The sequence below is a fragment of the Parasteatoda tepidariorum genome, chromosome 9 (assembly GCF_043381705.1).
Source record: "Parasteatoda tepidariorum isolate YZ-2023 chromosome 9, CAS_Ptep_4.0, whole genome shotgun sequence".
Lineage (NCBI taxonomy): Eukaryota > Metazoa > Arthropoda > Arachnida > Araneae > Theridiidae > Parasteatoda > Parasteatoda tepidariorum.
Window position 1 is genome coordinate 42,828,540 of NC_092212.1, and position 16,844 is coordinate 42,845,383.

Consider the following 16,844-nt stretch of genomic DNA (forward strand, 5'->3'; position numbering starts at 1 on the left):
TAACGTAAATGTGGGTTAGTTCCATCAAAAAGTTCTCCACGAAGGCAAGTTTTTCCCCAATACTAGATCCATGAGTTTCTTTGTCTTATGAATTAAAATTACAAGGTTACGGAGCTGAACAAGCAGTAGTCTTGAACTCAAATTTTGATCGGTTGTTCAACGACGGTTATAAAATAAATTGCTGCTGCTCTCACCCTCCAAATTTGAGTAGAGAATCCTAAATCCATCATTTAAAAAAGGAATGTTTGCAATGCTGGATTTATAGACGATATTCTTGTTCTAACTTGATTATATGCTTCCAACCAGGATTTTATATAGCGCAAAACATGACTGCAGCATTCTTAAAGGATACGTGAAGCAATGAAGCAAAAAATAAAGACATTGATATTAGGGGTCTGTTCAGAAGAAATTTGGGTTCGTTAACAAAATATCTTTTTATATTTGTATCGTTCATGTTTTGTTAATCGAATGAACCCTTCCCAAGGCAGAAAACAAGAAAAATGGATGTAAACGATTAAGTTTTGTCTTCGACAGACGATTCTTCCATTATTCGTCCGAAATGAATACTCTGCGTTCAGCAGTATAGGCTAAGTACCAAATATTTGCATGTTGCATCTCTAATTTAGTAGCAGCAATGGCTGTTTATTTTTGAAATTTTAATTTTTTCAATTATAATTTTACAGTGTTGAGCATAATCTTGTGTCCAGTTACAATTTAAAAACTCCTTGAAAAGGATTTTTGCAATAACAGGACCCTATTTGCACAAATTCACAAAACAGGACCCTGGTTGAAAGAATGTGACTTAACGCCAATTTTATATTCACAAATTGCTAGTAATTTTTTCACAATTTTACAAAAACAGGACCTTTTACAAAATGTCTGGATAGACTCCTGTTAGTAACAAACGAAATTTTTTTTCAATATTAAAAATGATAATTTTTTACGTTTACTAGTTAATAACCAGGGGTCTGTTTAAAAGAAATTTGGGTCCGTTAACGGACCCTTCACAAAATATCTTTTCATAAAAACGGACCCTTCACAAAATATTTGAACTTAAAAACGGATCCTTCGCAAAATGATTTTTCTTTTAATCGGACTCTTCACAAATTTGCTTATCTTCATTATTATTTTGTTAATCGAATAAACCTTTTCCAGGGCAGAAAACAAGAAAGATGGATGTAAACGAATTAAGTTTTGTCTTCGGCAGACGATTCTTTCATTATTCGTCGGAAATTAATATTCTGCGTTCAGCAGTATAGGCTAAATACCAGATATTTGTATGTTGCATCTCTTATTTAGAAGCAGCAATTACTATTTCTTTTTAAAAATTTAAATTTTTTTAATTATAATTNTCTGTTTAGAGGAAATTTGGGTCCGTTAACGGACCCTTCACAAAATATCTTTTCATAAAAACGGACCCTTCACAAAATATTTTAACTTAAAAACGGACCCTTCACAAAATATCTTTTCATAAAAACGGTCCCTTCACAAATTTGTTTACCTTCATTATTGTTTTGTTAATCGAATGAACCCTTCCCAAGTCAGAAAACAAGAAAGATGGATGTAAACCACTGTTTCTCAACGGGGGCGTTGGGAGTATGCCGAGGGGCGGTGAACTTGTTTTGGGCGGTAGGGGGGCGTTGAGCATGTTTTGTCATTCAAATTTAATTTTGAAACTTGCAAATAAAATTATTAAAATAAATTTATTTAATAAATAAAATTAATCTAATAATAATATAAAAGAAAAAATAGATTAAATTAATATAATAAATTAAGATTATCTGATACTCCTTTTGCACCACCAATAAAACGAACTTATACGACACCTATTCTCCGATCCTAACCAACACAGCGCAGCGCATGAGTCAGTAGTTTTTACCTCTGATTCATTCAAGCTATTTCGCGAATGGCTCTGACTCATTCAAGCCATTTGACGCAAATCCAAGTGTATGAGCTTTCGGTATGAATGCTTGATTTGGCCCATATTTATTTTCGTTACCTTCCTTACAGTTTTTTCCCCAGTTTCGATTCGATCTCATTGTTTATTTGTCCAGGTATGTGCGCGAATTAATTCTTTACTATAAATTATTCATTAATTTGGAGAAATAGTTGATTTTCTTTCATCGTTTCTATTTTGCTGGCACCAACAATGTTAGTTAACAAAAAGAAGTGTCATCAGTCATCAATACCGTGCCACGTACTTGAAGTCTAGATTTGTTCAATCGCTGTTGAACTCTCAACTGCCCATGTGTTTACTTTGTAACAAAGTTTTATCTAATGAGATAATGAAATCTTTCCGTTAGCAGGAGCATTTGCAAAAAACTCATCCTGACAAACAAAATAAAAATTTGTCATTTTTCACGAACATCGAAGACAAGTTTCTGAAGGCACCTTCGGTCTCAGGGTTGCTAGCAACCTCATCACAAAAATGCGACGATGGTTCGATAGCTTCTCTTAATATATCAAAATGTATTGCTAATTCTGGGAAAGCTCATACAATAGGTGCTGAGTTGATACTGCCGGTTGTCAAGGAAGTTTTAGAAACAGTTTTACATCATCCAGCCACATCCATTGTAATAAAAAATATCCCAGCAACGATACAGTGCGGGAACGAAATGGTGAGATGGCTGAAGACGTTAAAGTTTTTTATGCTAACTTATGATATCCAACGAATTTTCGCTTCAAGTTGATGAATCAACCTTGCCATGCAATGTAGACTTTATTGTAGGCGTAGGTCCGGTTTGTAAAGGTAGGAGAAAGTGTTCAAGAGATGCTTTTTGCAAGAAGCTTGATCGTAGATACCAAAGGTAAATCTATTTTTAATACTGTCAAAGATTATTTTACAGAGTAAAACATTTCTCCTGTGAATATTATGTCGATTGCCACTGATGGAGCTCCTGCAATGATGGGTCGACATCGTGGGTTTATCGCCCTTTTGAAAAGTGAAATACCAGATATTTTAGCTGTTCACTACGTGATTCACAGACAGCACTTAGTAGGAAAAACTCTCAGTGACCGTTTGCATCAGCTATTGCAATATGTCATATTTGTTGAGAACAAAATTCCCAGTAATGCTCTCAACGATTGATTATTTAGACAGCTGTGTATGATGAAGAATTCAATCGCTTGCTACTACACACCGAAATTCTCTGACTTTCCAAAGACGTCAGTCTCAATAGGTTTTGGAATCTTTTTGACTCTGTGCTTGAATTCCTCTAAAACAGAGATGTAGCTCTGCGAGATAGATTGCTAGAATTTAAGAAAGACTTCGGCGGATTTATTTGTAAAATTTAATGGCATTAATTTATAACTTCAAGGCGACAAGCTCAATTTGATATCTACAAAATCAGTCATTTCTGCCTTTCTGAAAAAACTCATTTTGTGGAAGCAGAATTTCGGTTGGAATGAGTTCAGCAAAGCAGGAGAAATTCGCTCTGATGATGCATAAGAATATTGTCAACACCTTGACTCTTTGCACGTTCCGATCGCTTTAAAGATGTTTTGTTCCCTGGAAGTCCCTCAATAGGTTATTGTGTTATGAACCCTTTTGTGAATATTGAAACAGCAGAGGTTCAGATTTATGAGGAATTAGTCGAACTTTCAACTAATGAAACTTTGAAGTGGTGATCGTCTCACAGAATTTTAGCTTCAAGGTAACATCAGTCGCCTCTACCCTGGACTGCGGACTATCGTTAAAACAATTTCAAATGCTTTCCCGTCCTCCTACCTTGTCGAATATGAATTCAGTGCTGAACAGATCTTGTCACAAAAAAAAAAAATCAACTCGAAATTGTGCAACAAGGAGACTTGCATCTTCACCTCACTAATAGTATTGAACCGATCGTCAAGAAACTAATGTTTCGTTGATACTACTTTTTAGTGTAAAAAAATTATTTTGGGTGTTTTTTTAATTATCTAATTAAGAATAAATGATTCTTTTAAGGCATAGGTTTCCTTGCTGTGTATTCTTTTCATTACCGCATTTATTTTATTTTTAACAAATAGACTGAGATTACCTGCCGTGAGAAAAAGTATCGAGTTAATGTACACATTTTTTTTGAAAACCAAATTTAATTCTTAATAAATTGCTTAATGTTGTCTCATATAATGCAGCACACCTCCCTCCGTCACCATGCTCTAAATAACTGGATTTTCACAAAGGGGGGCGTTGAAATGTTTTTTTGCTCCTTAAGGGGGCGGCAGCGTTAAAAAGGTTGAGAATCAATGGGATAGAGCGTTCGCCTTCCAATGCGGCGAACCGGGTTCCAATCCCAGTCGATACGAATTCCGCATCCGGCTTGCACCGACCACAGTGCTGACGTGAAATACCCTCAGTGGTAGGCGGATCACGGATCAAGAGTCCCCTTGCCGTCAGGCTAACCGTGGGAGGTTCTCGTTGCCTTCCTCTCCATGTAACGCAAATGCGGGTTAGCTCCATCGAAAAGTCCTCNACCCTATTTGCACAAATTCACAGAAGCGGACCCTATTTGGAATATGTGACTTAACGTTTATTTTATATTCACAAATTACGAGTAATTTTTTCACAATTTTACAAAAACGGATCTTTCACGAAATGTCTGGACAGACTCCTGTAAAATATTACGTAAATAAAAATTTACTTATGTCAATTTTTTAAATAAAATATTATAAATTTAAGAATTATTTAAGTTTACTTAATGTGTAACACGTTAGAAGTGATACATAACTAAGTTGTGTTATTTTAAATACGTCAATTGAAATTATTGAAAGTGTGAATGAGTTTGTTTCCATTATTCGTCCGAAATGAATATTCTGTGTCCAGAAGTATAGGGTAAGTACCAAATATTTGTATGTTGCATCTCTAATTTAGTAGCAGCAATGGCTGTTTATTTTTGAAAATTTAATTTTTTTAATTATAATTTTACAGTGTTGAGCATAATCTTGTATGCATTTACAATTTAAAAATTCCTGGCAAAGGTTTTTACAGGACCCTATTTGCACAAATTCACAAAACACGACCCTGTTTGAAAGAATGTGACTTAACGTTTATTTTATATTCACAAATTGCTAGAAATTTTTTCACAATTTTACAAAAACAGGACCCTTCGCAAAATGTCTGGACAGACCCCTGTTAGTAACAAACGAAAGTTTTTTTTTTTAATATTAAAAATGATAAATTTTTATGTTTACTAGTTAATAACCATAATTATGCTTTTTATAATTGCATAAAAATCACTATTTTCATTAAATACGCTAAAAGTGCGCAAATTTATTTGATTGGGAAATGTGTTTGCGGAAATCTCTGTAAAACTTAAGGGCATTTATTTTAACCAACCTCATTATAGGAAACTCAAATCTTAAGCTTTTTCTCCATCGTTTTCAAACACCTTGTAATCTTCCATTCTAACACCTAGTTCTTGTTAGTCATTGCATTATTTTCTCTCGCACAGTACTCTGTTTTTATGTTTTCTAGGACACATTCCCGGCTATAGTCACGAATAAGAACGCCATTTGAATTAGTCTCTCCGAAGTTGTTCCGTAAATGTAGCAATTTCTGGAACAATAATGAGCTCTTAAACGCGGAAATCTTTTAGATAAAGTTCGTGTCTACAGTTTCACGCGAGTTGTTTAGGAGAAGTTCTTCCTAATACGAATAGACCTAATTCAGCTATTCCAAGTTATTTTCCTCTTAGTAAATGGCGAATTCTATCGTGTTTTTAGATTTGAAAAGTAAAACTTTTAAATTGGAAAATGTGCAAGAGAGGCTACTTTATTCTTCTTTTTTAGATTAGTTCGAGGAACAAATTACTAAGAAACGTTTCTATCAAAGAATTTTGTAAGTTTTCACTAACAATCAAATGGTTGTTTTACGTACTTGTTATTCATTTAATCGATAAAAAGTAAGCAAATATATAAGGTTGAAATTTTTAAATGTTCTTTTAAAATAAATCTAAATTTTCTTAGAAAACATTTCAAGGCTTTCTAGTTATGTAAAAATATACCAGGGTTCTGCCCAGACATATTGTAAAAGGTCCGTTTTTGTAAAATTGTGAAAAAACTACTCGTAATTTGTGAATATAAAATAAACGTTAAATCACATTCTTTCAACCAGGATGTGAATTTGTGCAAACAGGGTCCGTTATTGCAAAAAAAATTCTTCAAGGAGTTCTTAAATTGTAAAGACATACAAGATTATGCTCAACACTGTAAAATTATAATCTAAAAAATTAAATTTTTAAAAATAAACAGCACTCGCAGCTACTAAATTAGCGATGCAACATACAAATATCTGGTATTTAGCTTATACTGCTGAACGCAGAATATTAATTTCGGACGAATAAAGGAAGAATCGTCTGCCGAAGACAAAACTTAATTAGTTTACATCCATCTTTCTTGTTTTCTGCCCTGGAAAGGGTTTATTCGATTAACAAAATAATAATGAAGATAAACAAATTTGTGAAGGGCCCGATTAAAAGAAAAATCATTTTGTGACATTTAAGTTTAAATATTTTGTGAAGGGTCCGTTTTTATGAAAAGATATTTTGTGAATAATATATTGATAATATATAAAAGATATTCGATCCGTTAACGGACCCAAATTTCTTCTAAACAGACCCCTGTTAACGGACACAAATTTCTTCTAAACAGATCCCTGTTAACGGACCCACATTTCTAACACAGACCCCTGTAAAATTTGTTTCGAAACAGAAATCTATTAATGTACAGATCGTGGCCAAACTATTAGACGCACTATAAGATTCTATGCAAAATCTTAACTACGAGGTGATACTATACAGCTTTATTATTTTTAACCTGCTGAAACAGGTATGTACTTGTTTACGTTCGTGTATCAATACGTTAAAAATAAATTAAAATAGGAAGTATGTAAACAATCTTCTGAATAAAAACCCATTACATGTAGGTTTAAATATAAAAGTATTACATGCTCAGAAGCCAATGCGGTTTAGTCCGTTTTTTGATATTTTCTGATTTTTGGAAATTTTGATGAAAGAAATATTTTTCTTCTTAGTTATTAAAGGATTTACTCGTTGGTTACTTTTTTCTAGGTTAGATAGCCCTTTTTTTAATAGCATCTGAATATATTGTATGATAATTTCAGAAGCCATTGTGAATAAGTCTACCTTTTATCAATATTTTTTTACATAAACTTTGATATAAAAATTAAATTCTTCTTCTTCTTTCGATATTTGTTGGTAACACTGAAAAACAAGAAATTCATAGNTTGTGAAAGGCCCGATCAAAAGAAAAATCATTTTGTGAAGGGTCCGTTTTTAAGTTTAAATATTTTGTGAAGGGTCCGTTTTTATGAAAAGATATTTTGTGAATAATATATTGATAATATATAAAAGATATTCGATCCGTCTTCTAAACAGACCCCTGTTAACGGACACAAATTTCTTCTAAACAGATGCCTGTTAACGGACCCAAATTTCTAACACAGACCCCTGTAAAATTTGTTTCGAAATAGAAATCTATTGATGTACAGTTCCAGGGCCAAACTATTAGACGCACTATAAGATTCTATGCAAAATCTTAACTATGAGGTGATACTATACAGCTTTATTATTTTTACGCGGCTGAAACAGGTATGCACTTGTTTACGTTAGTGTATCAATACGTTAAAAATAAATACAAATAGGAAGTATGTAAACAATCTTCTGAATAAAAACCCATTACATGTAGGTTCAAATATAAAAGTATTACATGAGCCGCTCAGAAGCCAATGCGGTTAAGTCCATTTTTTGATATTTTCTGATTTTTGGAAATTTTGATGAAAGAAATAATTCTCTTCTTAGTTATTAAAGGATTTACTCGTTGGTTACTTTTTTCTAGGTTAGACAGCCCTTTTTTTAATAGCTTCTGAATATACTGTATAATAATTTAATTTTTCTTCTTCTTTCGATATTTGTTGGTAACACTGAGGAACAAGAAATTCATAGTAACAGGGTTGCCAGACGTAGTATTTTTTCACCAAGAAAAAGGGGTATGGTATTTTTCGTAGTATTTTTCTAAAATGTGGTATTTTTAGTTTTTTTTTTATTTATTTAATTTTTATTTCCTAAAACAAAGAAAAGTGCCACTCTAGTTTTGAAGTAAAAAATAATTTTTGAAATAATCCAACAGTATTAACAGTTATGATGAATAAACATAAAACGTATGACAATAAATGTTATTTTATTACTTTTACATAAATGTTTTATCTTTTTCAGCTGCCAAAAGGTATAAGTCCTAAAATTTTTAAGATGCTGTCATTATTTCAAAAAATACTTACGTTTTTAGTTACACATCCTGTACATATCTTGTTTTTTTGCAGAGGTTACACCTCGAAAAAAGACTTCATACACTTTTCTAATAAAATTAATAAACCAAGAATTTTAAAAACTAATGTATCAAAAAACCTGAATTTTCTCAATTTTTGTGTTTTGGATTTAACCGTATTGGCTTCTGAGCGACTCACATATAAACTCGTGCAAAACATTTAATTATTGAAACACCACAGTGCGTCTAATAATTTAGTTTAATTAATATAATATACTAATATAATACCAGATATAAAAATATTCTATAATTATATTATCAGGGGTCTGTTTAGAAGAAATTTGGGTCCGTTAACGGACCCTTCCCAGGAAGGGNGGGGGGGGAGAAAGACAGATGTAAATGAACTAAATTTTGTCTTCGGCAGACGCTTCTTCCTTTATTCGTCCGAATTGAATATTCTGCATTCAGCAGTATGGGCTAAATACCAAATATTTGCATGTTGCATCGCTTATTTAGTAGATGCAATTGCTGTTCATTTTTTAAAATTTAATGTTTGTAATTATAATTTTACAGTGTTGAGCATAATCGTGTATGTCTTTACAATTTAAAAACTCCTTGAAAATTTTTTTTTTTGCCACAACGGAACCTATTTGCACAAATTTACAAAAGCGGACCCTGGTTGAAAGAATGTGGCATAACGTTTATTTTATATTCACAAATGACGAGTAATTTTTTCACAATTTTACAAAAACGAACCTTTCACAAAATGTCTGGACAGACCCCTGATAATATATCGTTTAATTTATATTATAATATCGTCTAATGTAACCTATTGATGCACGAACGTAAACAAATGCCAGGGGTCTGTTTAGAAGAAATTTGGGTCCGTTAACGGACCCTTCACAAAATATTTTAACTTAAAAACGGACCCTTCACAAAATATTTTAACTTAAAAGCGGACCCTTCACAAAATGATTTTTCTTTTAATCGGACCCTTCACAAATTTGTTTATGCTCATTATTATTTTGTTAATCGAATAAACCCTTTCCAGGGCAGAAAACAAGAAAGATGGATGTAAACGAATTAAGTTTTGTCTTCGGCAGACGATTCTTCCATTATTCGTCCGAAATGAATATTCTGCGTTCAGCAGTATAGGCTAAATACCAAATATTTGTATGTTGCATCTCTAATTTAGAAGCAGCAATTGTTGTTTATTTTTTAAAATTTTATTTTTTTAATTACAATTTTACAGTGTTGAGCATAATCTTGTATGTCTATAAAATTTAAAAACTCCTTGAAATTTTTTTTTTTGCAATAACGGACCCTATTTGCAAAAATTCATAAAAGCGGACCCTGGTTGAAAGAATGTGAGTAATTTTTTCACAATTTCACGAAAAACGGACCTTTCACAAAATGTCTGGACAGACCCCTGAATGCAAACCGCTTTTAGTCGAGTAAATACAATTAAGCTGTATGGTATCACCTGATAATCAAAATTTCACATAGAATCTTATAGTTCATCTAATAATTTGGTCAGGGCCTGTAACTTAAAAATGCCATATTATCCTTCAGTTATAAACTGCTAAATTGAAGAAAACCCTATCAAAATGAAACCAAACCCACTCACTTTTTTATACCTCCAATAAAACTTGAGTCACAATTATTAATATTCTTTTTCTTTATTTTAAAAATTTGTTTCCACATACTTGTGTTTGTTTATTTTTCAAGTTCCAAACATTTTTTCTTCTTAATTTAAAACTTGAAATATCTCTGTTTTTCTTCCAAAAAAAAAAGAAGAAAAAAAGAAAGCCAACATCAATTTCAAGAAAGTCTTATTTTTGGTATTTCGCTTCTATAACAAACAAAATCGAACACTCATTCCCAAAATTTCCACTACCATTTATTTCCCATATGTCTATTACTTCCCTTTCTCCATTTGGCTGCCTCCGAAATCAGTAATTACACATCCGACAAAAGCATTTTATTTGTGAACTATTGAATAAAAAAGTAAACTGGTCGAGTCTTTTGAAGTATTTCTTTTCTTTCTTTTTTTCTTAAAAAAAAAGAAGAAAATTTAGTTCCAATAAAGTTAGTGAAAGAAAGAGGAAAAACGAAAAATACGAACAGAATTTAATGATCTTAAAAACTTTCTTGCGGTTTTTTTTTCTTCCCCAAGAAAAAGATAGTCATTTTTACCTTTGTTCCCCGCGGCTTATTTCTGTGATATCGATATTTTCCGTCAAAGTTGCTGAAAAATAATTGTTCCATGACGAAACGGACACTATTTTTTAATGTAGTAGAAAAGCGGCTTTACGAGAAATGAATATTCTTTTCTTCTTTTTTAAACACTCACTTTATATAAGTCGTTCAGAACACAATGTGATGAAGTCCATTTTTTAATATATTTTCCAGCTCGAGAGGAAAAAAAGGTATAGTGCTCATAAATATTAAAGGATTTACTCTTTGATGTGATGAGAATTGAGCGTTAACAAAGAGCGAATCTGTGAAAAATTCAATAATTGGCTCAGTTTTTCTGATCTTGACGTTTTGGTTGTAGAAAGATTTGCAGCTTTCATATTTAATAAAAATGCATTTATTTTTATCACCATTTAGATTTTACTTTATCACCGGCATTGAAAATTTGATTTGAAATAATATTAAGGTGCAACTCCTCAACCTTGTAATTATGAACCCGACCCGGAAGACAAGGAAATTCTTGATCGATTCCTGGATGATCGATTCCATTTCGATTAGCTTCCTGGAATTTTTTCAGCGCGTTTCGAGATGACAAAAACCACGATAACAAGTGTATTTGTAATGCATGATCCGTGAGATATTTTTTACTTTTACCATTTGGAAAATTTTGAAGATATTTTTCGTAAGGGTTATGATCGTTATGAATAATGAGCAGAATGCGATTTGACAGGCCATTGCAGGGATTCGAATCTTGCAATACCAAAGAACGCACGACTAACCGGGAGGTGAGCGCTCTAACCCCAAAGCCATTCCAGTGCTAATTTATTTACTTTTTCAAAAAAAATATTATACAGTGTTTATTTATTATTTTTTTAGAGTAAAAGCTGTTATCATTTTGAATAGTTTTCGATTTAAATACAGAATTTGTTCAAAGCACTTTTTTCATATGCAAAATGGAGAAGAAGTAGAGAGTTGCCTTTCCGGTGTTGATTAATTTACCTTTGTTGGTTAAATAAGTTAACTTTTGGCTAATTCACTTATTGCTCTCGCATGTTTCGACCACGATAAAAACATAATCTTCAGAAAGAGACGATACGTGGGTTAGTGTTTCATAACAGTCAAGCCCCCCCCCCCGCCTGAAATTTTCTTGGTTTTCATCTACTTTTAAGGTAGATATGAGTATAATAGAAAGATGGGCCAAAATTATCTAAAAATTGAGTTTAAAAAGTGTTTTTGGTAAAACACACAACGATTTCAACGTAAGTGTTAAGGTGATTTTATGCATTGTGGTGTTATTTAATGGAAATTCTGAAAAATAAAAATAAAGTACCAATTTGGGAACAGTTTGAAGAAAAACTTTATTCTTTGGAAAAAGGATGGTTACCACTATGTTGCCTCGAAATGGTTCAATTTTATTCTAACCAGTCTACGAAAATTGCTCCTACACTTAGAGGTTTGGCAATTATAGGGTTGCAAAGGTGCACAGAATTGTGCTTAATATTTGCACAGAAAACAGGATGCATGAAGTCACCTTATCTTCTTACTATTGACTCATAGTTTCTCAGAAAAAAGGATTTAATTGAATCATAGCAGTGTGAAAACTTGATGCAACTTTAAAAAATAATAAAAAATGTGTAAAATTAAGCAATTGTTTCGGATATAGTTGTTCCATAGTATAGTGCAATTTAGTTAAAGAAATACAATAATACCAGGGGTCTGCTTAGAAGAAATTTGGGTCCGTTAACGGACCCTTCACAAAACATTTTAACTTAAAAACGGACCCTTCACAAAATAATTTGTATTTTAATCAGACCCTTCACAAATTTGTTTATCTTCATTACTGTTTTGTTAATCGAATAAACCCTTCTCAGGAAGGGGGGAGGAGATGTAAACGAACTAAATTTTGTCTTCGGCAGACGCTTCTTCCTTTATTCTTCCGAAATGAATATTCCGCGTTCAGCAGTATAGGCTAAATACCAAATATTTGTATGTTGCCTCGCTAATTTAGTAGCTGCATTTGCCGTTTATTTTCTCTAAATTTAATTTCTTTTAATTATAATTTTAAAGTGTTGAGCATAATCTTGTATGTCCTTACAATTTAATAACTCATTGAAAAAGTTTTTTGCAATGACAGGACCCTATTTGCACAATTTCACAAAAGCAGGACCCTGGTTGAAAGAATGTGACTTAACGTTTATTTTATATTAACAAATTGCGAGCAATTTTTTCACAATTTTACAAAAACGGACCTTTCACAAAATGTCTGGACAGACCCCTGTNGCAGATATTATGAAAAATGATACTGTTTTCAAGGCACTATAATTGAGTAATTAATTCAGTGAGATGGGTAAATATATTTCTACCTAATTTTCTCAGATACGCAGAACATATTTAATTTTCTCCCATAGCCATCAACACGAAGTTAAAATAAAAAATGGCTAACTAAAATCAGATTTACTTAAATATACTTCGAACGCATCCAAGATTAATTTAATTAAGAATTGAAAAAATCTTTTTTCAAAATATAATCAACTATCGAGTAGTTGTTAAAACACAGACTGCTCAGACAACACACATTACATGCATCAACACGCTTTAAACATGCCATATAAAAAAAAGAAACTATAAAGAGAAACTATGATCGATAATCACACAAACTATTAGTTTGAATTAAATTAGGGTCGCTAGGATATCCAAATAAATCAGTACTTCAACAGACTAACTTAAAATCTTCGTTCTCTAACAGCACTTTGATGTAATGAAATAAGAAGAACTCTCTTTTTTCTTCTTCTTTTTACTTATCTTGATTAAAGATGAGAATCGACCGAAAAGATAGAGAATTCTAAGTAAAGATCAGGTAGAGAAGAGAAGAAAAGGGATTATAGGATTCCAATGCGATGAGTATAATGTTCTACTATAAGCTGTTGTTTTTCTATCTTATTAGTAAGTGCACTTGTTCTATTGCAAATTAAGTAATTGAGTTTATTGATGAATAGCGAAAGATAAGGATAGGGAGAAACTGGAAAAAAAACCATAAATGGATGGAAACCTAATTTTGATAAAGGAGTTAAGTTGAATTTTTACATTGAATTACAATAAAATTTGGTATTTTTATTTTGTATTATTATAGGAAATGATTATCGCCTTATCCCTTCAAAACCACAATTTGTTTTACCATGAACCAAAACACGTTTGAATACTTATGGTTAAAAAAGGAGGAAACAAGAATGAAATATTTTGAAAAAGAAAGCTTCAGCACGACTGTAAAAGTTTATTCTACTGTCTACATCAGGGATGGGGAAACTACGGCCCGCGGGCCAACTGTGGCCCGCCGGAAGGTTTTATCCGGCCCGCCGATGGAATTTCAACTTGCTGATCTGTGGCGAATATAAACAGTATACATCCATTTTCTTGTCTACTTTGTTTAAAGTTATTTTTCTTTCTTTTTTAACTAAGTACTGCGGACCTTTTAACTTTCTCTATTTTTGTTCTACAAAACATAAATTGATGGAGGCTAGCACAGACAGCTTCAATTGGTAAAATGAGCAGAAGTTCTTTATAGAATAGCCGTAGATTGGTGCTATCTGAAGCAATTGTTTCTGAATATGCCAAAAATTGAGTTTTACAAATCATTACCAAAGCTAGTTTCCCAAATATTTCATGCCAAGAAAATCAGGGCTATGTTTGCTTCCTTTTATTTATGTGTGAACAAGTGTTTTCATCTACGAACCTGAGAAAAAATAATTTCAGATGTAGAATAACAGACAAACATTTCCCCTTGTCCCTGAAAATAAGTACATCTCACTAGGAACCTTAATATAAGGAACTTTTAAAAATGAAATCGCAATTTTATTCATCTCATTAAATATTTACATTGAAATTTGCATATAGTATTTTTTTTTAATTTTAGATCTTTTTATTTAGCCCAACAAATTTTTTTTCTTTCGATTTTTGGCCCTCGACCAGAAAAGTTTGCCCACCCCTGGTCTACATGGTAAACCAGTTATGTTTTATAATTTTGTTTTAATATTGAATAACCGTTGTTGAACAGTTGACTCAATTTTTTGAGTTTACGACTACCACTGTTCAACTCCGTAGCCTTATAATTTTGAACCCAATACAGAAGACAAGTGAATTCCTGGATCAAGTATTAGGAGGGATTTGCTTCGTAGAAGAATTTTTGATGGAACTAACCCGCATTTGGTTTACATGAAGAGAAAAGCCCATGAAATATTCCCACGGTTGGCCTGATGGAAAGGGGACTCCTTCTACCACTGAGGATATTTTATGTCTGCACTGTGGTCAGAGCCCGGAGCTGAATTCATGTCGACCAATCACCACTGAGATTTGAACTTGGGTCACCTCATTGGGAGGCGAGCACTCTATCCTTTGAACCACCACGGCTTTATTATAAAGTTTAATATTTTTTTATTATTGCAGAACGCTGGACGTCGTTCACGCTGAATATATGTCTCCCAAAGTTTGCCTGACGGCAAGGAGATCCTGATCCATCTACCACCAGGGTCACATCATTGGGAGGCGAGCTCTCTCACCCCTGTGCTACCACGGTTATTTACAAAGTTTGTGGACAGATGTAGATGCAGGGATCTGTCCAGACATTTTGTAAAAGGTCCGTTTTTGTAAAATTGTGAAAAAATTACTCCTAATTTGTGAATATAAAATAAACGTTAAGTCACATTCTTTCAAACAGGGTCCTGCTTTTATGAATTTGTGCAAATACCGTCCGTTATTGCAAATAAAACTTTTTCAAGGAGTTTTTAAATTGTAAAGACATACAAGATTATGCTCAACACTGTAAAATTATAATTAAAAAAAATTAAATTTTAAAAAATAAACAGCAATTGCAGCTACTTAATTAGCGATGCAACATATAAATATGTGGTATTTAGTCTATACTGCTGAATACAGATAAAGGAAGAAGCGTCTGCCGAAGACAAAATTTAGTTCGTTTACATTTGTCTTTCTCCCCTTCCCTTTCTGGGAAGGGTTTATTCGATTAACAAAACAATAATGAAGATAAACAAATTTGTGTAGGGTCCGATTAAAAGATAAATTATTTTGTGACGAGTCCGTTTTTAAGTTAAAATATTTTGTGAAGGGTCCGTTTTTATAAAAAGATATTTTGCGAAGGGTCCGTTCACGGACCCGAATTTCTTCTAAACAGACCCCTGACAGATGTAGATGGGTCGACAGATGCTCAAAAGATGTTCCTCCAGCTGCAATGCTGGCTCACCTGTGGCGTAAGGAGTGACGTTTGTGAAAATAGCACGCAATTTCTTTGAGCATCTCTACCAGAAATTCGTTGTACATCACCTAGAGTTTTTCTTTTGTGCAATTTTTTTTTGTGTGCATCAATCATATTTCCGTGAATAAAAAGTCTCCTGAAGCATCTTTTCCCATTCTTTTAATGTGACAGTGGAAAACTTTCTTTTAACTTCTCACTGCTTGTGGTAAGATCATACATTCTCTGACGAATCCGTCTCATGTATATGCATTCTATTACCCGGTTTTGTCGTGTCGTTCAGACTAACCCTGCATAAGTGTAGAAAGTATGTTTCCGTATTAAATTTGCCACACTTTCGTGTCCATCTTTTCGCGTTTTCATAAATTTAAACTACTTATCTAGAAAAAGTAACACCTTTTTTTTGAGCGTGCGTTGAACGGCCATTGAGAGCAAAGTGTGAATGTAACAGAAAGAGATCATTTTATTTATTCATATCTTTTCAAAGACTTTTTTTGAAAGAAAAATATTTAAAATTGTGATAGGAAGAAATCGCTTTAAAATATTATGCTCAAAAGCGTAAAAAAACATTGATTTTAAAATTCAGAAAAGTTCAAAGATAAAAAAGTGAAGCTATGGTAGCAGAAATGGGTAATACAAATAAAAAATATATCAGAAATATTTCAAAACATAAATTAAATTCATTGGTCATTAATAGATGATGAGTAAAAAAAAGTATATATATAAAAAACATGTATATTAAAATATATATATTAAAGTATAAGTAATAAAATATATATATATTTACCCTCAACAATGATTCCATCTTTACCTTCACATGTTAATGAATTATTAAGCAATCTCCATCGAAAAAAATTGCAATCATCACCTAATGAAATAAACATTTTAATCTTACATTTATAATTCCCTTATAAGAAAATCACTAAAACATAGATTTTTATTTAATAATTTTAAGTTTAAAAATATTCATGTTGTTGGCATCAGGTCATGTAAATTTTTTGTATCGCTATATACTAAAATGAAAATTGAATGCAAGTATTTTAAGATGATAATTATAGTGAAATAATGAAACATTTATGTCCATTTTTTAAGGATGCAAGCATGTTTTTACTTGTGGATACTGTAG

General features: G+C 32.3%; 1 protein-coding gene across 1 annotated transcript in view; it reads right to left on the bottom strand.

The window, feature by feature from the left end:
- Window positions 1–16,844, bottom strand: part of LOC107439425 (thrombospondin type-1 domain-containing protein 7B) — a 484,164-nt gene that overhangs the window by 9,394 nt on the left and 457,926 nt on the right. Inside the window, exon 30 of the mRNA XM_071184973.1 lies at window positions 16,506–16,586. Coding sequence (XP_071041074.1) covers window positions 16,506–16,586 — 81 coding nt within the window. The remainder of the gene's footprint in view (window positions 1–16,505; window positions 16,587–16,844) is intronic.